Source organism: Callorhinchus milii, unplaced genomic scaffold (genome assembly GCF_018977255.1).
Source record: "Callorhinchus milii isolate IMCB2004 unplaced genomic scaffold, IMCB_Cmil_1.0 Scaffold3, whole genome shotgun sequence".
Lineage (NCBI taxonomy): Eukaryota > Metazoa > Chordata > Chondrichthyes > Chimaeriformes > Callorhinchidae > Callorhinchus > Callorhinchus milii.
The window spans coordinates 66,507,157-66,531,504 of NW_024704744.1; the positions used below are offsets into that span (position 1 = coordinate 66,507,157).

The 24,348-nt window shown below is 40.0% G+C and overlaps 1 protein-coding gene across 1 annotated transcript in view; it reads right to left on the bottom strand.

The window, feature by feature from the left end:
- Window positions 1-24,348, bottom strand: part of map3k4 (mitogen-activated protein kinase kinase kinase 4) — a 62,332-nt gene that overhangs the window by 2,709 nt on the left and 35,275 nt on the right. Inside the window, exons 7-24 of the mRNA XM_042332756.1 lie at window positions 23,631-23,747; window positions 20,093-20,192; window positions 19,905-19,988; window positions 18,697-18,963; window positions 18,169-18,318; window positions 16,764-16,925; window positions 15,468-15,601; window positions 14,927-15,005; window positions 14,210-14,276; window positions 13,637-13,733; window positions 11,380-11,499; window positions 8,757-8,857; window positions 8,539-8,619; window positions 8,110-8,301; window positions 7,346-7,416; window positions 6,834-6,950; window positions 3,624-3,783; window positions 620-742 (exon numbers count right to left, since the gene is read on the bottom strand). Of these exons, the coding sequence (XP_042188690.1) occupies window positions 620-742; window positions 3,624-3,783; window positions 6,834-6,950; window positions 7,346-7,416; window positions 8,110-8,301; window positions 8,539-8,619; window positions 8,757-8,857; window positions 11,380-11,499; window positions 13,637-13,733; window positions 14,210-14,276; window positions 14,927-15,005; window positions 15,468-15,601; window positions 16,764-16,925; window positions 18,169-18,318; window positions 18,697-18,963; window positions 19,905-19,988; window positions 20,093-20,192; window positions 23,631-23,747 (2,222 nt within the window). The remainder of the gene's footprint in view (window positions 1-619; window positions 743-3,623; window positions 3,784-6,833; window positions 6,951-7,345; window positions 7,417-8,109; window positions 8,302-8,538; window positions 8,620-8,756; window positions 8,858-11,379; window positions 11,500-13,636; window positions 13,734-14,209; window positions 14,277-14,926; window positions 15,006-15,467; window positions 15,602-16,763; window positions 16,926-18,168; window positions 18,319-18,696; window positions 18,964-19,904; window positions 19,989-20,092; window positions 20,193-23,630; window positions 23,748-24,348) is intronic.

The following is a 24,348-nucleotide window of genomic DNA, read 5'->3' on the forward strand; positions in this document are numbered from 1 at the left end:
TGTTTTTAATTGTGGGACTGACCAGATGAACCGCAATGATTTTCACTGGTACTGAGTATTCCTGTGACTCAGAGCCAGTTTAGTCATCCATATTAAATACAATGCAATAAACAACGTAACATTTCAAGTGTATGAAAGAAACCTAAAACAACAAAGCAGTGGTGAACAGTTATTAAAATAATTAATGGTTCATAGATGGAAATAACTCTCCAAGAAAGGCATGACTCAACAGTAACAATGGACATCTGAAAAAGCAACACTCATTACAATATCAGACATATCCAACTGGTCAACTATTCATTCTAGTCCTCCCATGCTCTTTTCTTCAGTCGGATAGTTTCAACCCCACACAAATGTCCTACTATCAGCACTTAAGTAACCAAACAGACATACATTGAAATATTTTATGTGCAAAGAACAAACACAATTCTGGAAATTTGGCACAGATTTATCCCAGTGAGATTGTGATCCCAGTGATCAAGTATTGGCAGTTAAAGTTACTCAAGTCTTCATGGGTAGTAAATTAGGAGATCCAATCTACATGTAATCACATTCATAGTGGTAAACAGATTACCATTCCCCATCCCACCAAAACACACCCCACTCCATGTTCACTTACCAGCAGTCCCCAGGGTGCTGTTTACTTCACCTGGCATGGTTTGTGCAATGTTCTTCAGTTTCACAGAACAACCAAAGTCCCCTAATTTGATCAGACCTGATGAAGTCAGGAAGATATTGGCTCCTACATAAAAATAAAAAAAGTTTCAAGTTTCTGATGAATGGTCCCTACTACATCCTTGCTCTTCTCAGAATAATTATCACAGTTCAGACCTTGCTTCGGTCAGCAAAGCTACCACAAACCACTTGATACATGAACATTATTCTGTCATCAGCTAAGCAGCTGTGGAGTGAACTAAAAGCATCACAATAGCAAAATTGCTTTAGCAAAGACACAGTCTGCTTAAACAGCAAACTCAGGACAGATTAGATTTAAACCTGTGACTTTCTGGTCTGTATAGTTCAGTGGTTTTCTTAATCAAAACATTTGGGAAAACCAAGTTAACTTTTATATCTTGCTGCCAAGACATTTAGTAACACTATTTGACCAGGATGTTCATATTTCTCAAATCCTGCTGTGCTCTATTAACATCTGGAATTAATCTGAACAATTCTATTACAAAGGGCTGAGTCAAAGCAGAAGCTACTAATGGTTGCATTAAATTACATTAATCATTCAGTAAAATCACTATAACTGCAAAGGCAGGCTAATACTCCTCTGCTGTGGTGATCGAATACTCAAGTGGTAAACAGAAAAAAGAATGTATTTTTATAGTGCCTAATTATTACAGTTAATTATTGTCCAAAATAATGACCATTTTTGTAGGCAAACATGGTAACCACGAGGTGCATGACCAATTTGTCTGGAGAGTTATTGCCAAAACAGTGGAAGAAAAGCATGGCATCTGCAGTGAATACGCCACTGGAGTCTCAGCTTAAGACTGTGAGCTTGAATGAGGGCTTGAATTCACAAACCCAGAGCCAAGTGCGCTACCCAATTGATCCAAGCTAAACAGCAAAACAACTTTAGTTCCAGTCAGTATAATCTTAAAATGCAAGGCAACACAATTTACATTCATACTTTCACTTTGGGAAGATGTTCCAAGGTGCTTGACAGTCTTGACTTGCACCTGAACTGGGGGGGGGGGGCGGTGGCCATGATGGTAGGGAGGGGGAAGCGCGTGGACAAAGATCTTGAATTCTACCAGCCTGAATGGCTTTTTTTAAAAAATTGTGTTGACTTACTGGCCCAATGGTTAACAGGGAAAATGATTGGCTTCTCTAAATTCCTGTTTATCGTGAGGTAAACTGATTGCTTATTGCTTAGGAACAAGGCTACAGATGTTGTTTGTCAAATCTCTACATCTCTGGGATATCTTGTGTAGTAAAAGTTTTAAAACTCCCAAGACTCCTCTTATGGCCACTGCCAACATGGCGTCAATGCGGTTTTACTGCTGAGGTCATCCATTTCCTGAATATTACAATATACGCTGGCTTTACAGACCATGTAAAAAAATGCCTTAGCCACTAATTCTTACAAGATGTTTGAGCTGAATTTCAGGCATGGTATGAAGCATAGATTTGTAGCAATGGCAACCCACTGAAGGACCTTCAAAATATATTCTGGGGTTTTTTGCATTTAATTACTAAAGCTCTACAATACAATACACTCACATTTACAATTTATCAGCTCAAGTTATTTTCCTCCTCTCTGTTTTTTCCAATAACGATTAGCTGCTACTTTAAAATTGCATTGGCTTCATTCTAATACTTTGATACCTCCTTGTTAAAAAATAATCTTACACTACAACCATTTGAGTTTTGTAGAACCAATTTCACCATACAAGAATCAAAATTAGCTTTGCCCATTATAGTTTCAGTCTGTAACGAGACTCTCTTATAAGTTGTCTAAATTTCAACCTTACATAAACAGATCACTGCTGATGTTTGGATAAGAGGACACGTAGCATGACCTTTAACAAATACATCAAGAGAAAAAAAACAGACCCAAGAAATGTTAGGAAATCCCATAAACAAATGCATCCTCTGGGATTCAGTGCTTTAACAACGTCAGCTGGAATTCTTTTCATTCGCTGTTATACATACACACAATTACGGGGGCTTGTAAAGTCCATCTATACATTTGCATTTGCAACAACTTGCATTTATATGCAAGTCAAAGCACTCCGGGACGCTATCCCATATGAAGGGCCCTATATAAACTCAAGTTATATAGCACCCTTCATCGGAGTGCAACCCAGGAATGGAGGACATGTTGCTAACCCAACCTGTTAATTAGACCGCAATTTATCAAACTTCAGTGCAACATGCTTCATAGTGACAGATACAAACCTCACCTGAAACCTCATGAACTTTTACAATAATATTTCCCTAATTGATAAGAACATTTAACAGAACCGCCTCTCGGTCTGACACACTGAATTGGGAACTCCTTCTACTGCACAGGCAAACTGTGTCCATGCAATTTTAAGACGTGATTCAACCAAGCCAAAGCCAAATAATAATAACAATCCTTGCATTTGATATAGCGCCTATCACATCTTCGAGACGTCTCAAAGCGCTTCACAAAAACTGTAAAGTGAATTGACTCTAGTTTGTGGGCGAAATGCAGCAGCCAATTGTGCATAGCAGTGTCCCACAACAGTTATGGATTGAAGTAACCAAATTATTATTGTTATATTTTTAAGGGATTATTACCCCCAGAAAGTGATGTAGCGCATGTAGAGCAGGTAGGAAAGCCAGGGAGGTTCCTATTAAGAGGCTGTGGCTTTGTTCTAAAGTAACTGACAGCAGGGTAGGGTGGTCATTGGCCTCTGTAAGCAACTTTCTTTTATATCCTGAAATTTAAAATGGACACAGAGCGACTCCAAAGGACAAACCCAATACACATCTTTTAGCAGGTGAACAGGTGAGCTAATACCACACTGGACTTCCCCAGCTGTTTGACGGCAGGGCGATCACATCCTCATTCAATGCAAGGTGAAAGCCCGTCTTAACAGTAAATAGACTTAACAGCATACAACCTTAGCCCGGCAAATGTTTACCCTTAATATCTCTGTGCACGATCCCATGTTCATGTAGTACATTGATAGCAGTGATGATCTGTTTGGTGTACAATCGAATCACGTGCTCTTGCAGGCCCAACCTTGCTACCTCTTCCAGTGTACCTTCATCACAATACTCCATGAAGATGTACATTTCTTCCTGTTTTAAAGATAAACATGTTTGTTAAGTAAGACTGCCAGACAGCATTGTATACTTATAACAGACGTGGATTTGTACAATATTATCAAACATTTGCTCATAATACAAACATTGAAACTAAAATGAAAACCATATCTGGGAGGACGGGCAGAACACCTTAAATAATTCTTGTATTTGATATAGCACCTTATCACGTCTTTGAGACGTATCAAAGCGCTTCCCAGAATATACTGTAAAATTGACTGTACATTTTGTGGTAGGAAATGCAAGTCAGCCAATTGCGCACAGCAACGTCCCACAAACAGTCGTGAATTGAAAGTGACCAATTTATAATTATTATCCGGAAAAGCGATCTGCCAATCAACTAGCAACCACGTTCCTACTCACTGCTAAGTAAACAAAGGAAACTTGCCCAACATTTCGCCTGCCTGGGAATCGTACACAGGTTTCTCTCACTTGCTAATGGTCTCAGCAACAACTTGCATTTATGTAGCGCCACTCACGCAGGGTTGCTCACCCACAGAAAGACAGTTAAAAAGGAACAATTTGGAACATTTCTCCAGACTACATATTTTGGGAATCAAAAAGAGCCTGAATGAGACTCTCCACACAGAGGGCTCTGACTGCACAGATGTCGTATTTGGGGAATCTATCGACAGCAAACAGCTACTGAACATTTCTGACAACTTGAATGGAAAGAATGCAGATAACTGCTCAGCTTAATAACAAGCCAGAAACTATTAAATGACAACAGAACAGATAAGCTATCAATTTATCTGTTATAACAAATAGGCCGGGGGGGTGGGGGGAAGAATAGAAAAGAAAACGAACATTACCATCTAACTAAACTTGTATTTTAATAGGAGTCATTACGATAACATGCATTTATATACAACATCTTTCACTTAAAGAATGTTTTTTTTAAGTGCTTGACAACAATAACAATAATCCTTGCATTTCATATAGACCCTTATCACATTTTCGAGACGTCTCAAAGCACTTCACAAAATATACTGTAGAGTGAATTGATTGTGTATTTTGTGGGTGAAATGCGGAAGCCATTTGCGCAAAGCAGTGTCCCACAAGCAGTCATGGATTGAGTGACCAAATTTATTACTATTTATTTATTTTGAAGAGATTATTACCCCCGGAAAAGTGATCCGCTAATCGAGTAATAAATGGGTTCCTACTTACTGCTAGGTAAACAAGAGGCGTGTGGAGTAAGGAAACTTGCCCAATGTTTTGCCCTGTCCGGGAATCAAACGCTTTTGAGGCGAGTGATCTAAACACTAAGCTACAGGCCTTCACATTACAGCAGAGAAGACAGTGATTGTGAGGCTGCAATGAGCACCAGTCAACATATGATCGTAGAGACTGGCATTATTGCTCCAAGATACGAGGAGGGGAAAACACCGCTGCAAGCTCTTAAAGCGAATGTGTTAAAAGCCTTCTTCACACAATCCAGGTTTGTCCTGATCAAAACTGAAGACACCAGGTGCTGAACACACACACACAAACCCTGCGAACAGGACATGTGGAGTAAGCAAGTTCTTGAGGCACAGTCACAGAGATAAGAGAACCAGCGTGCCAAGCAAATTGGAAACATTGTCAGACTGCATTCTACAACCAGACTACTGCTGAGAATTAAAAAATGTTAACCCCCAAAGAACACATAATAGTTATTTATCTCAGTATCTATCCTAAGTAATATATACATACGTCCTGGCTTTAAATTCTCCTTCCTTCTCCCACCCAATACTGCAGCTTAAGTTGGGTGCAGCTACCATTTAGGGCTAAAGGTAAAGAGGCTGCTATGGTCGCAGAATATAAGATTAATGATAATAAGGTAACTATTATTAGATTGGAAATATACTAATAAGTGCATGCAGTCTTATATGGTAAGTATTTTTAGGAGGAGTCAGGGTGTTGAAATGGGACAGTACAGCTGTAACTATTTTTAATCTAATGTATTCATCCCCTATTATAGAAGATTGCATCGGTCTTTCACTAGTTAGGAGCTAGTTGATGGCTACTTAAATACATTGAGGTCGTCTGGAACTTGTTCTCTGGGTTAATTGCACCTAAATTTAGTAAGAAATATTTATGCAATCATGATGGCGTTGGAAATTTAAACTGGAAAGGTTCATATTTGTCGAAAGGGTGTGGCTGGGCTACTTACAAGGTAATATGCAGAAAATATGGATACAGTAACAGCTGCTGTAGCTCACTCATTATCATTAGAAGCATTTAGTTACTTATTCAGTTTAAAGTGACATCTGTTATTTGCAATATTAACACAAATAAAAGACAATTCAGGATATCATTACTACCTGTTTACAGCGACTGTTAGTGTTACAGCCTTGTGCTTCTATACCTTCCCAACTTTCAAAAATCATTAAAGGGATTAGGGTGCACATCCAGTTTTTTTTTTGCTCAGCTGGGTGTCTTACACGTGCGGAAACCCATCGAAACCCAGCTTACGAGTATCCAAACCAAGCTGAGATTTCCATGTATCCCACCTACACATGGAAATCCCAGAGACAGATTTTATCCTCGCCCAACATCCACATGAGCATACGTCCTGCAAGGGCATGTGTATTTGTGTGCTTGAACATGTATGTGCAATTGGGACTTCCTTGGGACGTCCTCCCGATGTGAAAGGCGCTATACAAATGTAATCTTCTTGTTGTTGTCGCTGCAATGCACATGCGTGTGGTTGTATGTGTGTATACACATGCGTGTTTTATCACTGGGCAGGAGTCAAAAATGAAAACATTTGCCCGTTTTTTCCTTCCATAGCTTGAGGGCACTGAGGTCACACAGCTCCCACAGCAGAGATCTGATATGACAATGCACAAAGAGAAATTCAGTTGAATCAAATTACTTGGCACAGGTTCAAACAAATTCCAACAGTGGAAGATACATTTCAAATTACAATGTCTCGAGGCTTTGCTGCAAGTATTGCCAAAACCTAACAAACAACAGTTTTTTGAATATATATATTTTTTAACCGTTTCTGCTGTATGATTGAAGAGTTAAATACCACTTACCCTGTGGAGTTCTACCCCAAAATACCTCACCAGGTTTGGATGTTTGATACCTTCAAAGATTTTCAATTCATCTGCTGTCTCCTTGATGGTTTTATGATCATTCGGCTGAAATCTGATCTAAAGACATTGAGAAGTGTCACTTTGGTGTTAGATGGTTTCAATTTCAATAATCACGAGTTTGAAACTTTTACTCTAGTTACAATATTTCTGTTTTCACCAGAGGGAATATCCCATCCAGTCCACCATGCCAATCTACTAATCCTGTTTGTTAAGGAATTGCAAAACACACAAATGTAGGGTTAAATGAAAAATGCAGAGTCGAGCTGAGAAATCCCAGCATATTTCCAAACAATCAGACCAAAACTTCTGTTTCAAACATTAGAATTTTGCAGATGTCCTTGTATTTCAAGCACTCCGGCATGCTGTCCCGCGTGAAAGGCACAACATAAATGTAAGTTGTTGTTATCCAATATTTATTAAATATATTTACCCAGTGACAATCAGAAACTTACTTCCTTCATTGCCATTAATTCACCAGTATCCACATTTATACACGTGTAAACTTTCCCATACTGTCCTTCACCTGAAAAAAACAGAAGAAGTCATCACAGGTGGATAATGCTGAGTGAGGGGCAGTCTAAACTTGCTTCAAGTGGATTGAGCTAATTAAGCACAGTTGCCTCTAGTTCCAACCAGAGAATAAGATTCTGTCCATATTCAAGTTAATGGAGATGCCTAACTGAAAGCATGATTCTTCACATTGGTAATCACAATTTGTTTTCAAAGGATTAATTCTTCAAATTCGATAGCGCAATGCTCAATTTTCACTTCAAAATCTACAGCCAACCTTTGGCTGGAACAATACATTGACGGGAAAGTTCTGAGAGAAAAAAAATATTTGTGAACAACTGGTATTCCAGCCAAAATCAATTGTTATTCTATGACATTGTCATTGTAAAATGAAACCCCAAGGTAATGACAGTGAAAGCGCTAAATAAAATTTAAGACTCATCAATTGGATTCTGAAGCAGATTAAGTAAATTTTCTGATTTGTCACCCGTGAGTGACCATCTAGTTTTGCTTCTAGAATTATTATTTTATATTAGTGATGTACAATTCCAACCTCAGGAGATGGAATACGTAGGCAGACATAATCAGTCATTTTTTAAGAATTAAGAATTAAGAATTGGAAAGCTAGCCTTGTAACATTATTCTGCCCAACAGCTAAACGTATTAAACAAACACTAATTATTTTTCTTCATATATCCAACATTACCTATTTTGTTTCCTCTCTGCCATTTAAATGTCACTTTTCTTAATCCGACTTGCATGACATTATCATAAGATTTGGGGATATCACAGACTTGACCGATTATATTTTTTTGTTTCATCTGCCAGTTCCTTTGCTCCTCGAAAGATTTAATGGACTTGCGGACAATCTCCAATCGATTCTGCTTGGCAGCAATATCTAGTGATTTAAAAAAAAGTTCATTTTTACTTTTTTACTCAGAACAAAACCGTACAATAAAGAATTTCCAGCCCACTGGGTAGATTTGTAATTGATGTGTAATAGTATAATAATCCTTGTATTTGCATGTAACAGTGCTTAGAATCACAAATCGTTGATCTGTGAACATATATTGCAGTGTTGCTTCACAATGAAAAGTACCTTTATGAAGTACAACCATCAAAATGTCCCCATTACCTTTAGACTGACTGAGCAGAGTGCGGAGTTCCCAACTTCGTCGGGCACTAAGGCTTGGATCTCCTTTTGGATATGTAGGTTCTGGTTTGGGAGCAGGAAAAGCAATAAAAAATGCAGTGAATTCTGTGGTGAAAGCAAAAACTTAATGGGAATTTATGGCACTTGGAAAGAATGGATCTTAAAGAGAGTGCAACTAAATTGCCACACAATGTCCTTACCCTCACGCTCTTCAGTGGGACTGGAGTGCCGACTCAGTGACTTGAACTGGAGCTCGGCTGCTATGGATGCTAAACGGTCATTTTCAGGGACACTCGAACCCCTTTTTCAAGAGAGAAACTCACATGAAAATCATTCCCTCACATACCACAGCATAGAAATGTACTTTAATCACTTACTGCAGCTAATCTTTTTCCTCTGCCACAAATGTAAGAATTATTATTAATTATTCCCCTTTCCTGAAAGCATCCATCTCCCTTTCCTTTTCACAGGATACATTAGCCTGGTTCAGTTGGTAGCACTCTTGCCTGTGAGCTAGAAGGTTGTGGGTTCAAGACCCACATCGGGTCTTGAGGCCGTCGAGGAAACGTACTGCTTTAACAATTTTTTGCTGGTTAATTTGCTTGTTCCCCTCCTCCTTCTACCATGAATTTTCCAAGAGAAAAAAAGGGAAAGTTACAAACACTCCCTGTCGCAAAACACATTAACACTTCTCCATGATTCAAACGTGACTTCTGTGACAATACTTGCAGTGAGAAGGTTGGAATGTCAGCTCAAGATAGACACATCTGTTGGTTCTGCCACAGGGCTGCCTTGTGATAGAGAACTCATATACCTTACATGCCCAAAGCAAAGTACAATTTGTGGAACTCCAATTAGGTGGCCATTAAGTAATTGAATGAATGGTATGTTTATCCTGCAAAGCCTTTGGAGGACTAAATGTTCCACACAGCTTTCAAAACCACATTCTTGTGCTGCAAACATTTGCTTCAAATACAGTAGCTTGCTGGCAGTACCTTCTGGGTTGGTATTATTTTCAGTTTTGGGAAAAGGGGACGGTCAACATCAGGAAAATAAAAAGTAAAATTTTTAAGAAAGATCACTGAAACTCCCAAACTTTAAACAATACTTTTGAACGCCCAATACCACCCCTAAGGGAGATCTCAATGAGAGTGTCTAGAGATTTCTATTGTGCCTTTTTTCAGAAAAGTTTCCAGAACTCTCCTACCCCAATGGCACTTGTGAGTTATGAGTCTTTGAAATTACAAGATTGAAATTACAAGACTGCTACCAATCCTTCATTTAATCTTTTACCCAGATGAGCATCATGACATAGGAATGCAGAAGTAGGTTTCAGTCTGGTTCAGTTGGTAGCACTCTCGTCTCTGAGTCAGAAGATTGTAGATTCTAGCCCCACTTCATTACTTGGAGCCCATATTTTCTAGGGTGACATTCCAATGCAGTGCTGGGGGAGTGAGTGCTGCATTGTTGGAATTGGCGTCCTTTCTGTTGAAATGTTAAACCGGGGCCCCATCTGCATGTTTAAGTGAACCGTTAAAGGTCCCATGGCACAATTCGAAAAGAGAAACGAGTTTCTCCCACTATCCTGGCCAACAATAAAATTGGTCATTCACTTTATGGCTGTTTGAGGGGCATTGTTTTGTGCAGATTAGCGGCCTTGTTCACTCACAAAACACACAGCACTTTACAGTAAATTCTGTGAAGCATCTTTTGACATCCTCGCGACATGTAAAAAGATTACCAGATGTAAGAATTATTATTACTTCCAGCAACACCACAAGGAATTCCCGTTCCGATTTCTTAACCAAAATTGACCAATTTTTTGTCCTTATTTATTCATGAGACGTACAAAGCCACAATGCTCAGCATAAAGGCCAGTTGCCATCTTCTAAATGAACTCAATGTCCCTGCTTACTAATGTTTTCATTTCTTATTACAGACCCATCTTGTAAAACAAGAGACCATTTGGTTCATAATGTTGGTGCTAGCTCCGAAACTGGAATGACTCCAATCCCATTCCCTACATTTTCCTCAAACCTTTTTATATATATATATAATATATATATAATTACAAAGTTACAGCCACTATATACTAAATTCTTTCATTCTGAGATCCAGTCAAACCCGCATTTCTCTCCACGTGAACACGCAATGCAACCTCAGGATCAGCACACGACCATTCAAATCTTCCCTAGCAACTGTGCACTACAGCATGCACTCAACTTTAAACTCACTTTAACTATAATTCATAGCACCACATTGTATTAGCATCCACGTGAATCACAAAGTCACAGCAGCAGTAACTGCTGAACTTCACTTAACCTAAAAGGAGGGACAGCAGAGCTTATTATTCAGATCAACTCAATCAAATATAGCTGAACTTTCAGGATTCAGGTCACCTAGGGGCATTGGATCAATAATGCAAACTCAAAAGTAAATTTCACTCAAATCTATACTGATACCTCCAGTGGGTCAGTTTGCTCATGTTCTATCCAATTAGTATTTACTTCATTGAAATTTATATTTAAATGGGAACAAAGTATTTAACGTGGACCTATATGTAGTCACTCCATTTTACAAACACCGACGGTATATCTATCCTGAAGTGCTTTGGTAAATCTTCCTGACGTGAAAGGTACTATATCAAGTGTAAGGATTAGTGTTATTATTAACAATTATTATTAATTAATCAATCATTATTATATGATAACATTCTTTCATCCCTCTCCCAACCAACTGATTGATATATATTTATATAAAGAAAAAGCCAACAGATGTCAACTTCACAATGAGCATGAGTTCACACTTTCAAGTGTAGCTAACCTCATTTCAGTTGCACTGTTTGTCGGCTTGGTGTGATTAAGGTCAATCCCGACTATAGGAGTGGTGCGAATGACAGCAGCGACACTTTGGTTCCGGACTTCAGAGCCAAGACTCCTGGGGCTGTGAGAGGAAGAGACACTCAGAAAACAATTCCAAAACACGTGGGAGCAGCGGACTGTAAATATGAGTTTTCATAAAAAGAACAATATGTGCAAGCAATTGATTAACACAACAATCTTGCTTGGAGCAAGGAATGGAATGATACGATTTAAAATTATATACTATTATATATTCTCTACAGAAATGTTTTTTTTAAGCAAAAACTAGGGAACATATTTTAGAGCAATTTAAAAATATTTCATACTCCATATTACATTGTGCTCAATATTAGCGACAGAGGAAAACTCACAGCTATATTTTTAGAAAAAATTCCTGCTTTTTCCTTGCTGTTGGACAGAACTGCTCAGACACTGCGTTAGTGGTGGTGAGGGTTTAGATTTCAAAGGTTGTTTATTTACCCACCCCACCTCCTTCTTCCCCACATCCTCACTGCCTGCTCGACAGAAACATTAGCAGAGAGCTAGAAGCAAATCACATGACAGGAAATGGGGCATGAAAACCATGTGGGAAGGGGAAAACAAGGGGCGAAGGAGAGGGGAAAAGGATATTAATTAGAAACTTGGTTAAAGGTTTATGCACCACACTTTCCAAAAGAGATCATTTTAAAGTATACAGCAATGCATAACCTATTTGATGCACTGGAGCTCCGTCATGTTGCTTCTCATCATGTGTTAAGTGTTTTGGTGTAAGGTGTCAATCTCTGCAGTGCTGTCTAATGATCCATGTACCAGAACTGTTCTCAGTTATTCCAACGGTTGACAGAGTATTTCATCACCGTTAGGAATATTTACTTCTGACAGGTCAGAAATGTCCACCAGTGTATAAAATAACAGGCAGTGGTTCGAAGCTCATTCCCTCTGTCTTGCCCTCCCACCCCTCCCCATGTATCTTCAAAAGCTGTATAAACCTACCTCTTGACCACGCCTATGTTCACCTCCCGCCTCGGTGTCCTTCACCATTCTGTCAAGTGCTTCAAGATGGTTATGTTACTCTACATTAGGGCCCTACATAACTGCAAGTTGGTAAGCCCTCACACTACATTTAAACTGAAACTGACTTGCCTGTTGCCCATCTACTTTTTCCCTGTTCAATTATTTTTTAAGCCCAATTTTTTCCCCTAAACCTAGTCCTTTTCATATTATTCTATATTTACGTTCTCTTTAGCTTTTCTCTCCCTTTCCTCAATTTTTTTTACAACTTCTATAGTATTTTTTCCCACTTTACTTATTTTTTGTCTCTGATAATCTTGGTACTGTTGGTGCTTCCTTTTTCGCTTTGAGACATCCTTCTGATGTGAAAGGCGCCATTTCAAATGTAAGGATAATTATTACTATTTGCATTAATAAGTGTACACACAGTCACAAGACTTTACAGTAGTGTTTTGAGATGTTTCAATAACATGTTAATAAAGTGCTATATCAAATGCAAGGATTACTATTAATAATCATAAACTGAAGATGGCATTACTGATGAATCTTCACTTCTTTAGCTTGGTGTGAGCTTTATAGAAACATAGGAATGTGCAGGATCAGAAAAGACCACCTGCCTGGTTATATTTTCAAATACCATCCCTCCCTGTCTCATGCAGCCCCTCACCCCATTCCCTTTCACCATCAAAAAGCAAATATCCCTCTTGAAGTAGCCCATATCATCAACTCTGACCCTGCCCTGGGAAAATTGTTTCACTTTGAACTAATCTCGACTATAGTAGCTAAATCTGACCTGTCTGTTCATCAGCCCCTTTTGAGTTGGAGATCATGGTCCCTTGCTGTGGGTAAAGATATTGAATAAAGGTATTGAGAGTCTAGTTGTTCATACTCTTTAATATCTGGAAGACTTTAACTAGATTATCTCTCAAGCTTCACATTTCCAATGTAAACATTTCTAGCTTCTGCAATCAGTCTTCATCACTTGAATGCCCAAACCCATGTATTAATTTAGTCACCTTCTTTTCTCCCTTCTTTAATGCTGAATGTCACCACTGAATTTAAGATCCCAGAGTGGAACCAATGCATCAAGCCATTAGGTTTACGATTATTAATATCTGAAGCTGCAAAGCATACTCTGACAGGTACGAGAGAGATTTCCTAGCCTGCTTCAAGTTGTCCCAATGTTAAGACTGCATGGAGTACTCTACCTGAACCCCTCTGGCGTAGGAATGATGAGATGTGGATTTGGTGGGTCACTGTGGCATCGAGGCACTTTGATGGGACGAGGACTGTTTCGATGAATCCCTGGAAATAATATTAATATTACTATAAAGCCATGGCTGAGCCATTAATGTCATCAGTAGTAAATGCTCAGGAAATCTACGAGAGAAACACTGCTTTCCCAACCAGAACTACTGCTGTGAAGCACAAGGACTAACATTACATGCAATTGGCAGGCACCATGGCAGAAAAGAGTTAGGTTTTCCACGTAACAGGATGAAAATGTAAACAAAATGCTCATCGCTAATGCCTTGCCTTGTGCCAACCCGATGGCAAGCCCATCTTTTTATTTAAGTCCAAGCATAGGTAAACAGCATTGATAAGGGAATAAATGGATGGGCACAGTGGTGAAAACATGTTGATATATACTACTGTGTCATCCAAAAGCAACTTACAATGAAATGGTGCAATAACATCTAAATACAAAAAAGAATGATGTAGTTTAATAATACACAAAATTATTGTTAATGGAAAAATCGCAGTGATTATACAACACCAACCTGTAATAGGGCTATGAGGCTTGCCTATCACATGACCAATGCACTCATTCATCAGAGACTGCAAACTCTGCAAAAGAGAAAAATAAACTCCTAAACAAAACTCTACAGTTCCGAGAATAAAGTTCTGACTTTTCAACTTAATCACTTGAAAGACAGCAATGCAATGAAATGGAGCACAGGACAGTATATACCCCAGTGAACAATACACAAGACAACTATTTGTGAACTGAAAAATAGCACAAATTATTTTACGTTCATGTAGTTGCGCAAGAAGAGTAATAATAGTGTTAATGGTGCGCGGGAGCTTTGCCCGGAGCATTTGTTTCAGTAAAGTAAGTTTGATAAAACATGATCGAGACATTTAGCCATGGTGTGCAAATTAGATAGGAGGTATACTGCAGTAATGCAGGAGGTCATTCGTCTCATGTGTCGTGCTTTTCCCCGACCACAGCCATCTCCTAATCCTATTGCCCGGCTCTTTCCTTTTACCCTTTACTATAATTTTTCCTCACGCATTTATTCAATTGCCTCTTAAATACTCAGTTGGACTCAACAGCTATTTGTGTTAAAGCATTCCACACTCCAACAACCCTCTGTGAAAACAAATTCTTCAAGCCACCCTTTTCCTTCTAGTGATACATCAACAGAAATTCAATCAAATTGAAGACAGAATATTAACATGAAAAATCACATCAGAAACAAATCTCAAGACATTACCAGGAAGTCATCTTCTGGAAGAGCTGATATAAATGCCGGTTCAATTGCCTGAAGAAAATCAAAACCCTGGGTTGCCCACCTGCAATGAGACACATTAGAAGCAAGAAAGATCCTTATCGCAAAGCAACTCAAAGCAATTTACAGTAATTACCATCAAGTAATTAAAGTGTTATATACAGTATTATAGTGGCAGGTTTTGTGGTCAACTACCCAGCCATTTTGTGCACTACACAAATAGCCATGAGGTGAATGACCAATTAATCTGGAGGACAAGACACTCAGAGAAACTCTCTTTCCTTTGAAATAATGCCACGAGACCTTAATGTTCACCCGAAAACAGGCAGACGGATATCAGTTTAACATTTCACCTGACGGATGGCATATCCCAAAACTCACGGCTCATGTACTGGAGTGTCAGTCAAGAGTACGAGATCAAGTTTTGATGTGGGGATTAAACCCATAACCTTCTGATGCAGAGAAATTAAAAAGATAACTGGCTGAGGGAAAGAGGATCCTATATTAAAAGAACATCCTTTCTAACCTGGGTCTTGTACCTCTCCCGCTTTCACATTTTGTAAGAACGTAGGTCATCCATTTTCTGGCAAAACTGATAAATTTGTCACCAGTCTTCTGCCTAAACTCTCCAGACATCAGACGAACAAGCTCTTTGTGATACTGGAATAAAAAAATGCAGGCAAGCATGCACAAACAATTTTTTTTACAAACTTGTATATCTGTAGCCTTCTTCTCAAATATTAATAATTTTCTACAATTGCTAACACAAAGCTAGTGTTTATAACAAAGAGAGCTCAAACGTCATCTAACACTTTGTTTAAAATATACTCAGTAGAAAAACAAAAAGCAAAGAATCCAAAGTTAATGCACTGAAAACATTAGGGAATTAAGTTCAAATTCAGCCTGGATTGATGGGTGTATCCTTTTTTGAGCTGGGAGACTCAGTCTTAATTCAGGTCTAACTGGCCATAAGCCCACAGCACAAGAATACAAGTAACTTGGCCTCAATTTGTCAATCTTCCTCAGAACACAGATAGTGCTGGAAATGGAAATGTCATATTGATTCAGGAGATGCTCTTCTGAAGTCGAGTTAAAGTACACGGTAGGGGGCAGAGTACAAAGAGTATCTTACTGGGCTCCACCTGACCTGACGCCAGCAATGAGTGCCAAAACAACTAAATCATAGCAACATTAACACTAGATTTAAAGGACTTTTAAAATATATGTATAAAGCTTTAATTTTAAAGAAAATTGACTAGAGCAGCCTAAGTAATGGAAGTGGAAAGACCACTTGCCACATGATGAGAAGTTTATGGCTTCAAGAGCTAAGACACTCGAACACACCAAACTCTGAGGGAGGGATTTGATCCGTTCTCAGACAAGGCTACTCTTTGGAGCATGAAATAAATTAATTCCAAAGTGCTACAAGCCTGCTCTTCCAGTTCAAACTGGGACACCTGCCAAACAATTATGAAGCAATACTGATAGTAGTTCTAAAAAAAATACTTTCTCCACATAACAACCTGGCCTTTCTAGCTGAGGCAGCAGGTGGTAGGGTGACAATTACAATTTGAGGCAAACGAGGGAGCGATTTTTTTTTAAGAAAAAGTATGTAAATATCCTAATGTTACTAAAAGAATTTTAAAACAAGAGTTTGTATTACTTTTCCTTAGACTGCTTAACCATGCTGTACAATTGCTGCAGGCAACTATTAAAATAACTTAGTAACCCTTTTAGTATTTGACGTAAAGGCTCTTTGGCACATTGGATTTCTTACTAATCTTAGCCTATTTTATATAAAGCACAGCAGTGGGTACATTACCTCAAAACCAAAGTTATAGCTTTCAATCATGGTCTCCCTGTAGTACTGTTGTAAGGTCGCACATTCAGACTCATCGACCTCAGCTTCAAACTCAGAATTAAACATCTTGTCAATCCGATTTATTGCATTACTAATCTTATTGCACAGCAATAATGCTTCATGCTGAAAATTAAAATGGAAATAGTCAGTCAGATGTATTATAATAAAAATACTTGCATTTCACATAGCGCTCAGAATGCTTCAAAGCAGTTCAAAGGCAAATGATGAAGAATGTACCGATTGCATATTTGGAAGCGAATTCAAAAGCCAATTTGCATATAGCAATGCCCCACAAACAGCCATGCAGTGAATGACCAATTTATCTGGATTAATGGCTAGCACATGGGGAGAAACTCGCTTCTCTTTTTGAATAGTCCTTGGGATCTTTAAAGTCCACCTTAACAGGCAGACATGGGGATTATGGTTTAAAGTTAATCCAACGGATGGCACCTTCAAGAATGCAACATCATTGTGTTGGCCTAGACTGTGATATGCATTGTTCCATATTATTTTAATAATTAAACTTTTATTGGCTCTTAAACAGAAATAATGCATTAAAACTCCTCCTGCCTGAGCATGTGTATCCTACAGGAAATTAAATTCAAAACTGCGAAGGTAAAGGAGCAAACGCAGAAGCCAAAAACAGAATATTTGTATTTCCTATTGTCTTTTTCCAATTTATAATATCAAACACATCAAAATGCATTAAATAATAAACAGCACGATTTAGCTTCAAATAATTCTACAGGAAACTCAACCACCTCAAACAAAACTAATGTTTAAACTGTATTATTAGTGGAGTTTCAGGTCTATATCAGTTTGGGATTTACTTCTCTTCATGACCTTCAATAGTCAAAAGACAAATCCCTCCCCTGACGATAACATAATTATTTGTATACAATGTCAGTTATACTTCCTTACAGAAGGAACCTACAATTTTGAAAATCTGTTCGTCAAAAAACTGATCAACAGGAAGCTTTATTATTGCTCAAAGATTATAACTTGGAAAACAAAATCATAAATTTTGAGAAGACAAGAGTGAAAAGATTATTGCTGTGAGTAAGTGAATTGGTAAAAAGAGGATAAGATTATCAACTAGAAGAATTAAGGCAGAATTTTTTTTTAAAATCATGCAGTTATTATAACATGGACTGCTTTATCATTAGTGACTATTGAAACTAAGACCAGAACATATCCAGGAGAATTGGGTGATTATTGACAAGAAACAATATAAAAAGAGTAGGGGGAAAACACAGGGAATTAGGATTAGGTTAAATAGCTGGCATCAGTATAATCGTAATGGACCAAATGGCCTCTTACTATACTGCTGCTTTACTATTCTTTGAGTCAGAACTGTGTAATGTACCTTCAGCTGCTCCAGGGCTTTGGCTATGACAGGCTGGCTGGATGTCTGTTCACGCCGCAGAGATATCAGGGTTTCAATGGACTGCTGAAATGTCTTGCGCTGATTCACAAGATGTGAAGAGTGCACGACTACCAGTAATAAGTTTTTAATCTAAAGAGAAGTAAAGTTATTTAGAAGATTTTGATGACATATTTATGCTTGAATTAAGGCTCTTCAGCCTCAGTTAGTTGTGAGCTACTTGATCTTTACTCACGTAAGCGAAAGATCAGTCTCTCACTGTGGCTACACTGCACTCACCTGAGAATCATTCTGTGTGTATTTAACGTGCACTATTAATAGAACATGTAATAGATAATAGAAAAATATTCTATGTGTGAACATTACTTTTATAATTCATTCTCTCATGAATTAAACTAAACATTCTTCTGTATATTACATAAACTCCATGTATAAAACCGAATAGTCCAGTACTTTATATCTGTATTGTCTGCAGGCAAATCATAACCTGCTTAATTTCACCCCACATACCTGCATGCTTCTCAAGGTGGCCACAGTTTCTTCCTGGGGCAGTACTTTGATGGTTTCACCTTCCCACATTCCCCAACTCATCTCCTGCTCTCTGTCCTTAAGGCCATCTTTGATGAGGAGTAAATAGGCTTCATCCACAGATTCATCAGATTCCTTGGAGCAATCCTTTCCAGCTGTTGCATTGAGCAGCTGGAGGATCTGAGGCTTTTGTTCCGCAAGATCAACTGCAACAAAAATATGCAGGTCGTCCAGTCCAGGAATCTGAACCTGAAAGGGCAAGATGGTGCAGCTAAATAATGTGCCTGCGCTACCAGCACCCACCTGATAAAAAGCAAACACAGTATAGACCCCTTATAATGTATAATGTGTCCCACAGTACCTCCCCTCAGCAGGATTTGCTGGGCAGTTAGTTTCAGCAACATTGGCTACTATTCCTCTCTCTGACATTAGAGAGATCAATAACAGTGTCTCCAATTACCACCCCAGCTCCAATTAGCTAACTAAGCACAGACTGGGGATCAACCCTACAACATTTATGTGCAACTGTGTTGCCAGGTTTGCCCACAAATATCCAGTTGCACCAATTCACAGTAAATCTTGTGAAGCGCTTCCTACATTGCAAGGCACTATACCAAATGCAACGATTACATCAACGTACTCTACGTTTGGAAATGTAACTAACTTTAATTTGACACCCTAAATAGACAAGATAGTGGTGGTCAGAATACAACATTATGCCACCGCAAGTTTAAATACCTGTTATCTATTTGATTAAATATAACTTTGCTATTCCTGGCAATTACTTGTGATGAATTTGGGAGACATTGAGACTAAATTAACTCAGAATACACTGAGCAGTTATTAAATATAAGCGCACAACGTACCACCATAAAGCAACTCTACGCTCAAATACAAATGCACGTTGGACAACCCAATAAATATCAGACTGAACCCAGAAACTATCCATCTAATGGTTGTGAATGCATTTCTTGGCACTATCAGACTGGTATTTTGGAAAGATGAAATCAATAAGAGCAAAAGGTTGTCTTCATTTGAACATTTCTTGTGATCAAGTGTAAGCTCAGGAAGCTCCTGCTTGCTATTATCCCATAAACGCAACATGTATTGTATTTGCTGGGAACGTAAACATTGACACAATGCGTTCCAGTACAGAAATTGGTGTAAACATTTATAAACAGAAACATTACCTTGACGTATTGTTTTGTTTTAAGAGCTTCCAACATGTCTGGGACAGGAACTGACAAAGTAAACTCAGCTGCTATTTCTAGATCCTAAATAAGATGAAAAAGACAGTTTTATTTTACAAATCAGGTCAATAATCCTTTGTGTAGCAATAGAATGTTATGTGGTCACACACACACAGAAACACAAATACCTTTCTCAGCATTTTAGCAAACCCCAGAGCCTTAGATGCCCTCTCTCGAGCTTCGTGGAACAACTCTTTTAGTGTGCGACTTGTCTCTATAACTGATCGTCTGTGAAGAGATGAATCCCAAGTTCAGTTTTGTGTCAAAAGTACTCGACAATTCACGTCAGAATTTGAGATAAAACCAGCCACCTGCACCGCCTCCTTCCCCAAGTTCTTCAGATCTAGCACTTTTGAAAAAGGACCTCGCTTCACATCAATAATTGTTCTCAAGTAAATGCATTAAAAAAACTGAGGGTGTGTGTGTGGGGCGGGGGAGGGTTTGAAGGAAAGAAAGACAACTATCTCACTGATCACTTTAAAGCAAAATCTTTGCCTTGGTTGTTATTGTATCATGTTCCATTTGGAACAATATGAATTACATATTATGTGCATGCAATTAACATGGCGCCGTTATCATCAGTCACCTTGCTTTTAAAATAATATAATACTTTTAACCCTGGCCCCTTTAAGTTAGGTGCTGCCCTTGGACTTCTGTCTTAGAAAGCACCCTAACTGAACAACAGAATGTGCAAAGAAGTACTGAATTTTCTTTCTTCATGTGAATGCAGTGCCCTACTGCCCAATGAAACTGGTTATACCGTCCAAGGAAAAAAATTTCCTCCCTCTCCACTGCCCTGGAGTCATCTGAACTCCTACACCTCTGGCCCTCACTGACCAATCTCCCCTCCTCACTCTCCTTTCTCCACAACTCCCTCTCCTCAATTCTGGACTCCCTTGCCCCCCTCACCTCCCGAACTGCCTCATACTCCCATAAATTCCCCTGGTACACCAGCCATCACCGTTCCCTCAAGGCAACAAGTGCGAGCTGCCGAACGCGCCTGGACCAATTCCAAACTAAAGGTCCATCGGCAGATTTGGCTTCACCACACCAACATCTACCGCTGAGCTCTTGCCTCCGCCAAGTCCTCCTTCTACTCCAAGGTTATCTTGGAGGCAAAGGACAACCCCCGGTTTCTCTTTTCCACCACTAACCGTCTCCTCCGTCGACCTTCCCATACCTCGCCCATCCTCTCCTCAAACTCCAACTGTGAGGAGATACTGGACTTCCTCGAATCTAAAATCGAGGGAATACATTCAGCCACCTCAGCCCCATCCACAGCCACCCCCACATCACCTCTCCCTCATGAACCACCCCCCATCCATCCCCCCATACTCCTTTGACCCTATCTCTCCTTCTTCCCTCTCCCCGATTGTTCGCAAACTCAAACCCACCACCTGTTCCCTCAATCCCATCCTCACCTCTCTCCTCATCTCCTAGCTCGACCTTCTGGCCCCTCTCCTGTCTGATGTTATCAACCTCTCCCTGTCCACCGGGTCAATTTCCACCCCCCCCCCTAAAAACGGCTGTCATCACTCCCATCCTGAAAAAAACCTTCCCTGGACCCATCCCTTCTCTCCAGCTACTGTCCCATCTCTAACCTCTCATTCCTCTCCAAGGACATGGAACGAGTCATCGTGTCCCAGCTCCACTCCTTTCTCTCTCGCCATTCCCTCTTTGAACCCTTCCAATCCGGCTTCTGCGCTGCCCACAGCACGGAAACAGCCCTGGTCAAAGTCACAAATGACATTCTGAACATCTGTCAGGGACGCCAGATGTGACAGTGCAGGGGCTGGAGGAGAAACCGTTAGAGGCAACAAAGTGGAGTCGATGAGAGAGATAAGATTTGATCCAGGCAAGGGCAGGTCCGCGAAGATTAAATAAAGAGGAGAGTCGGTGTATGAGGATGCAGTGGTCGACAGTGTCGAAGGCGGCAGAGAGGTTGAGGAGGTCAAGGAGGCAGAGGGAGCCTTGATCACAGATGTTCAGAATGTCATTTGCGACTTTGACCATGTTAATTGCATGTACATAATATGTAATTGCATGTACATAATATGTAATTCATATTAGTCCTCTCCTCTTTAATATCTACATGCTCCCCCTTGGTGACATCATCCGCAGACATGGGGTCAACTTCCACATGTATGCGGATGACACCCAACTCTACCTTTCTGCCTCCATCCTCAACTCCAGGCCCACTGCTGTCCTGACAGACTGCCTGTCGGACATCAAGTCCTGGATGAGGGCAAATTTCCTACAGTTGAATGTGAACAAGACTGAGGCCCTCCTGATTGGCTCACACCAGCGCCTCAGCACCTCAGGCTCTGGCAGCATCAACCTCCATGGTTGCACACTACAACTCACCAACCCAGTCAGGAACCTGGGGGTCTTGTTCGACCCTCAACTGTCTTTTCTCCCCCATATTCAAGCCATGACCCGCTCTGCCTTCCCTCACCTCCGTAACATCACCTGACTCTGCCACTACCTCACCCCTCAGGCCGCTGAAACTCTTGTTCATGCCTTTATCACCTCCAGGCTCGACTATGCAAACGCCCTGCTTGTCGTCCTTCCCAACTCCTCCCTCCACAGGCTGCAGATAATCCAGAACTCTGCAGCCCGTGTCCTCTCCCGCACCAAACTCCATGACCCCATCTCCCCCACTCTCGCCCGACTCCACTGGCTCCCTATCCTTCAGAGGATCCAGTTCAAGATCCTGGTCTTCACATACAAAGCCCTCCATGGCCTCGCACCACCCTACCGCTGTGACCTCCTAACCCGCTACCAACCCGCCCGTTCCCTCCGCTCAGCCGGCTCTGGCCTGCTCCACGTCCCCCGACCCACCCGCCCCCACCATTGGCGGGAGAGCCTTCAGCCACTCTGACCCCAACCTCTGGAATTCCATCCCCCAGTCACTCCGCCTCGCCCCCTCCTTAGCCTCCTTCAAGTCCCGTCTCAAGACCCTCCTCTTCGACCATGCCGTCGGCCACCCGCCTTCCCCCCCCAACCCCAGCTCGGGTCTGAAATGCTGTACTCTGTCCAGCGCCTTGGGACATCCTCCCGACGTGAAAGGTGCTATACAAATGTAATCTTGTTGTTATGACGGAGAACTCACCACATGCTATGAACATGGTGTATTTAAAATGTGGTTATGTCTTTGACGCAACTTGAAACACAACCATTTTAAACCGTACACTCTGTGTTGGTCATTATCCAACGTCAACTGAAAAAATAATCCATAAGGCCACAGGAACAAGATAGCTTCCCACAGGAAATCCCAAGCACCTTTAATATTACCACTGCAATACTGCAAATTATACACAAATCTGATTTACAACAGATTAAAAGATAGAAGTGTTTTATAAATATTTCCTGATCAATATTATTAAAACTGTATCACTAAAAGCATAACTTTATGTCGGTGAGATTCAACATCAGGCACGGATCCAGATTATAAATTTGCACTGAGCTGCTCATCGGAATTGTGAGTAACTGGTTCAAGGTCTGCAGTTATTGTAAAATAATATATAAACAACTCAAGCAACCTTAAAATAAACATCTTTAAATCTAGACGAGATAACCTGTTACTGGCAAACTTCAGCTTCCCCCAAAATAGGTTATAGTTTATAATAATTTATAATTGAACTGTGATGAACCTCTCTGCAGTACCTGATCTCATCTGATGCAGTACTGTCATCAGCGCTTGCCCAGAACAAATCACAGCTTTCTTGGAGGCCAGAGTCTAAGAATTCTCCAGTGGACTTCAGCAGCATTCCTGCTATATCACTAATTGGAGAAATGGAAGATACAACATTTTATAATGGTTGTAAACTTACTTGGAAGTTCATCATGACACTTTAATTCAGCTAAATCCTGAACTAGGAGTGAATATAACAACAGATCAAACATGAGGTTACATTTGGAACTGCAAATGTAACTGATTAGGAATTACCGGGATGTCAGTAATGCTGGTCTGGCTCAGTTGGTAGCACTCTTGTTTTAGTCAGGAGACTGTTGGTTGAAACACCAAATTGGGAATTTGAGCTGGGAAACGCAGCATTGTTGGAGGTGCCGTCCTTTGGGTGACAAGTTAAACCAAGGTCCTGTCTCCTGGTTCAGGTGGATATTAAAAGATCCCATGGTACGATTCGGAAAGAGAAGAAAGCTTTTCTTGATGTTCTAGCTAAAAATCCTCCAAATAAAAAATGATCACTGACTGCTTGTGGGGACATTGCTGTGTGCAAATTGGCTGTGGTATTTCCCTACAAATGCACAGAAAAACTCTGAAGAACTTTGAGACATTATAAAATAATGAGGCATTATATCAAATAATAATACTTACATTTGATTTGTAAGGAATATTATTATTTGCCCCTGATAATTGGTC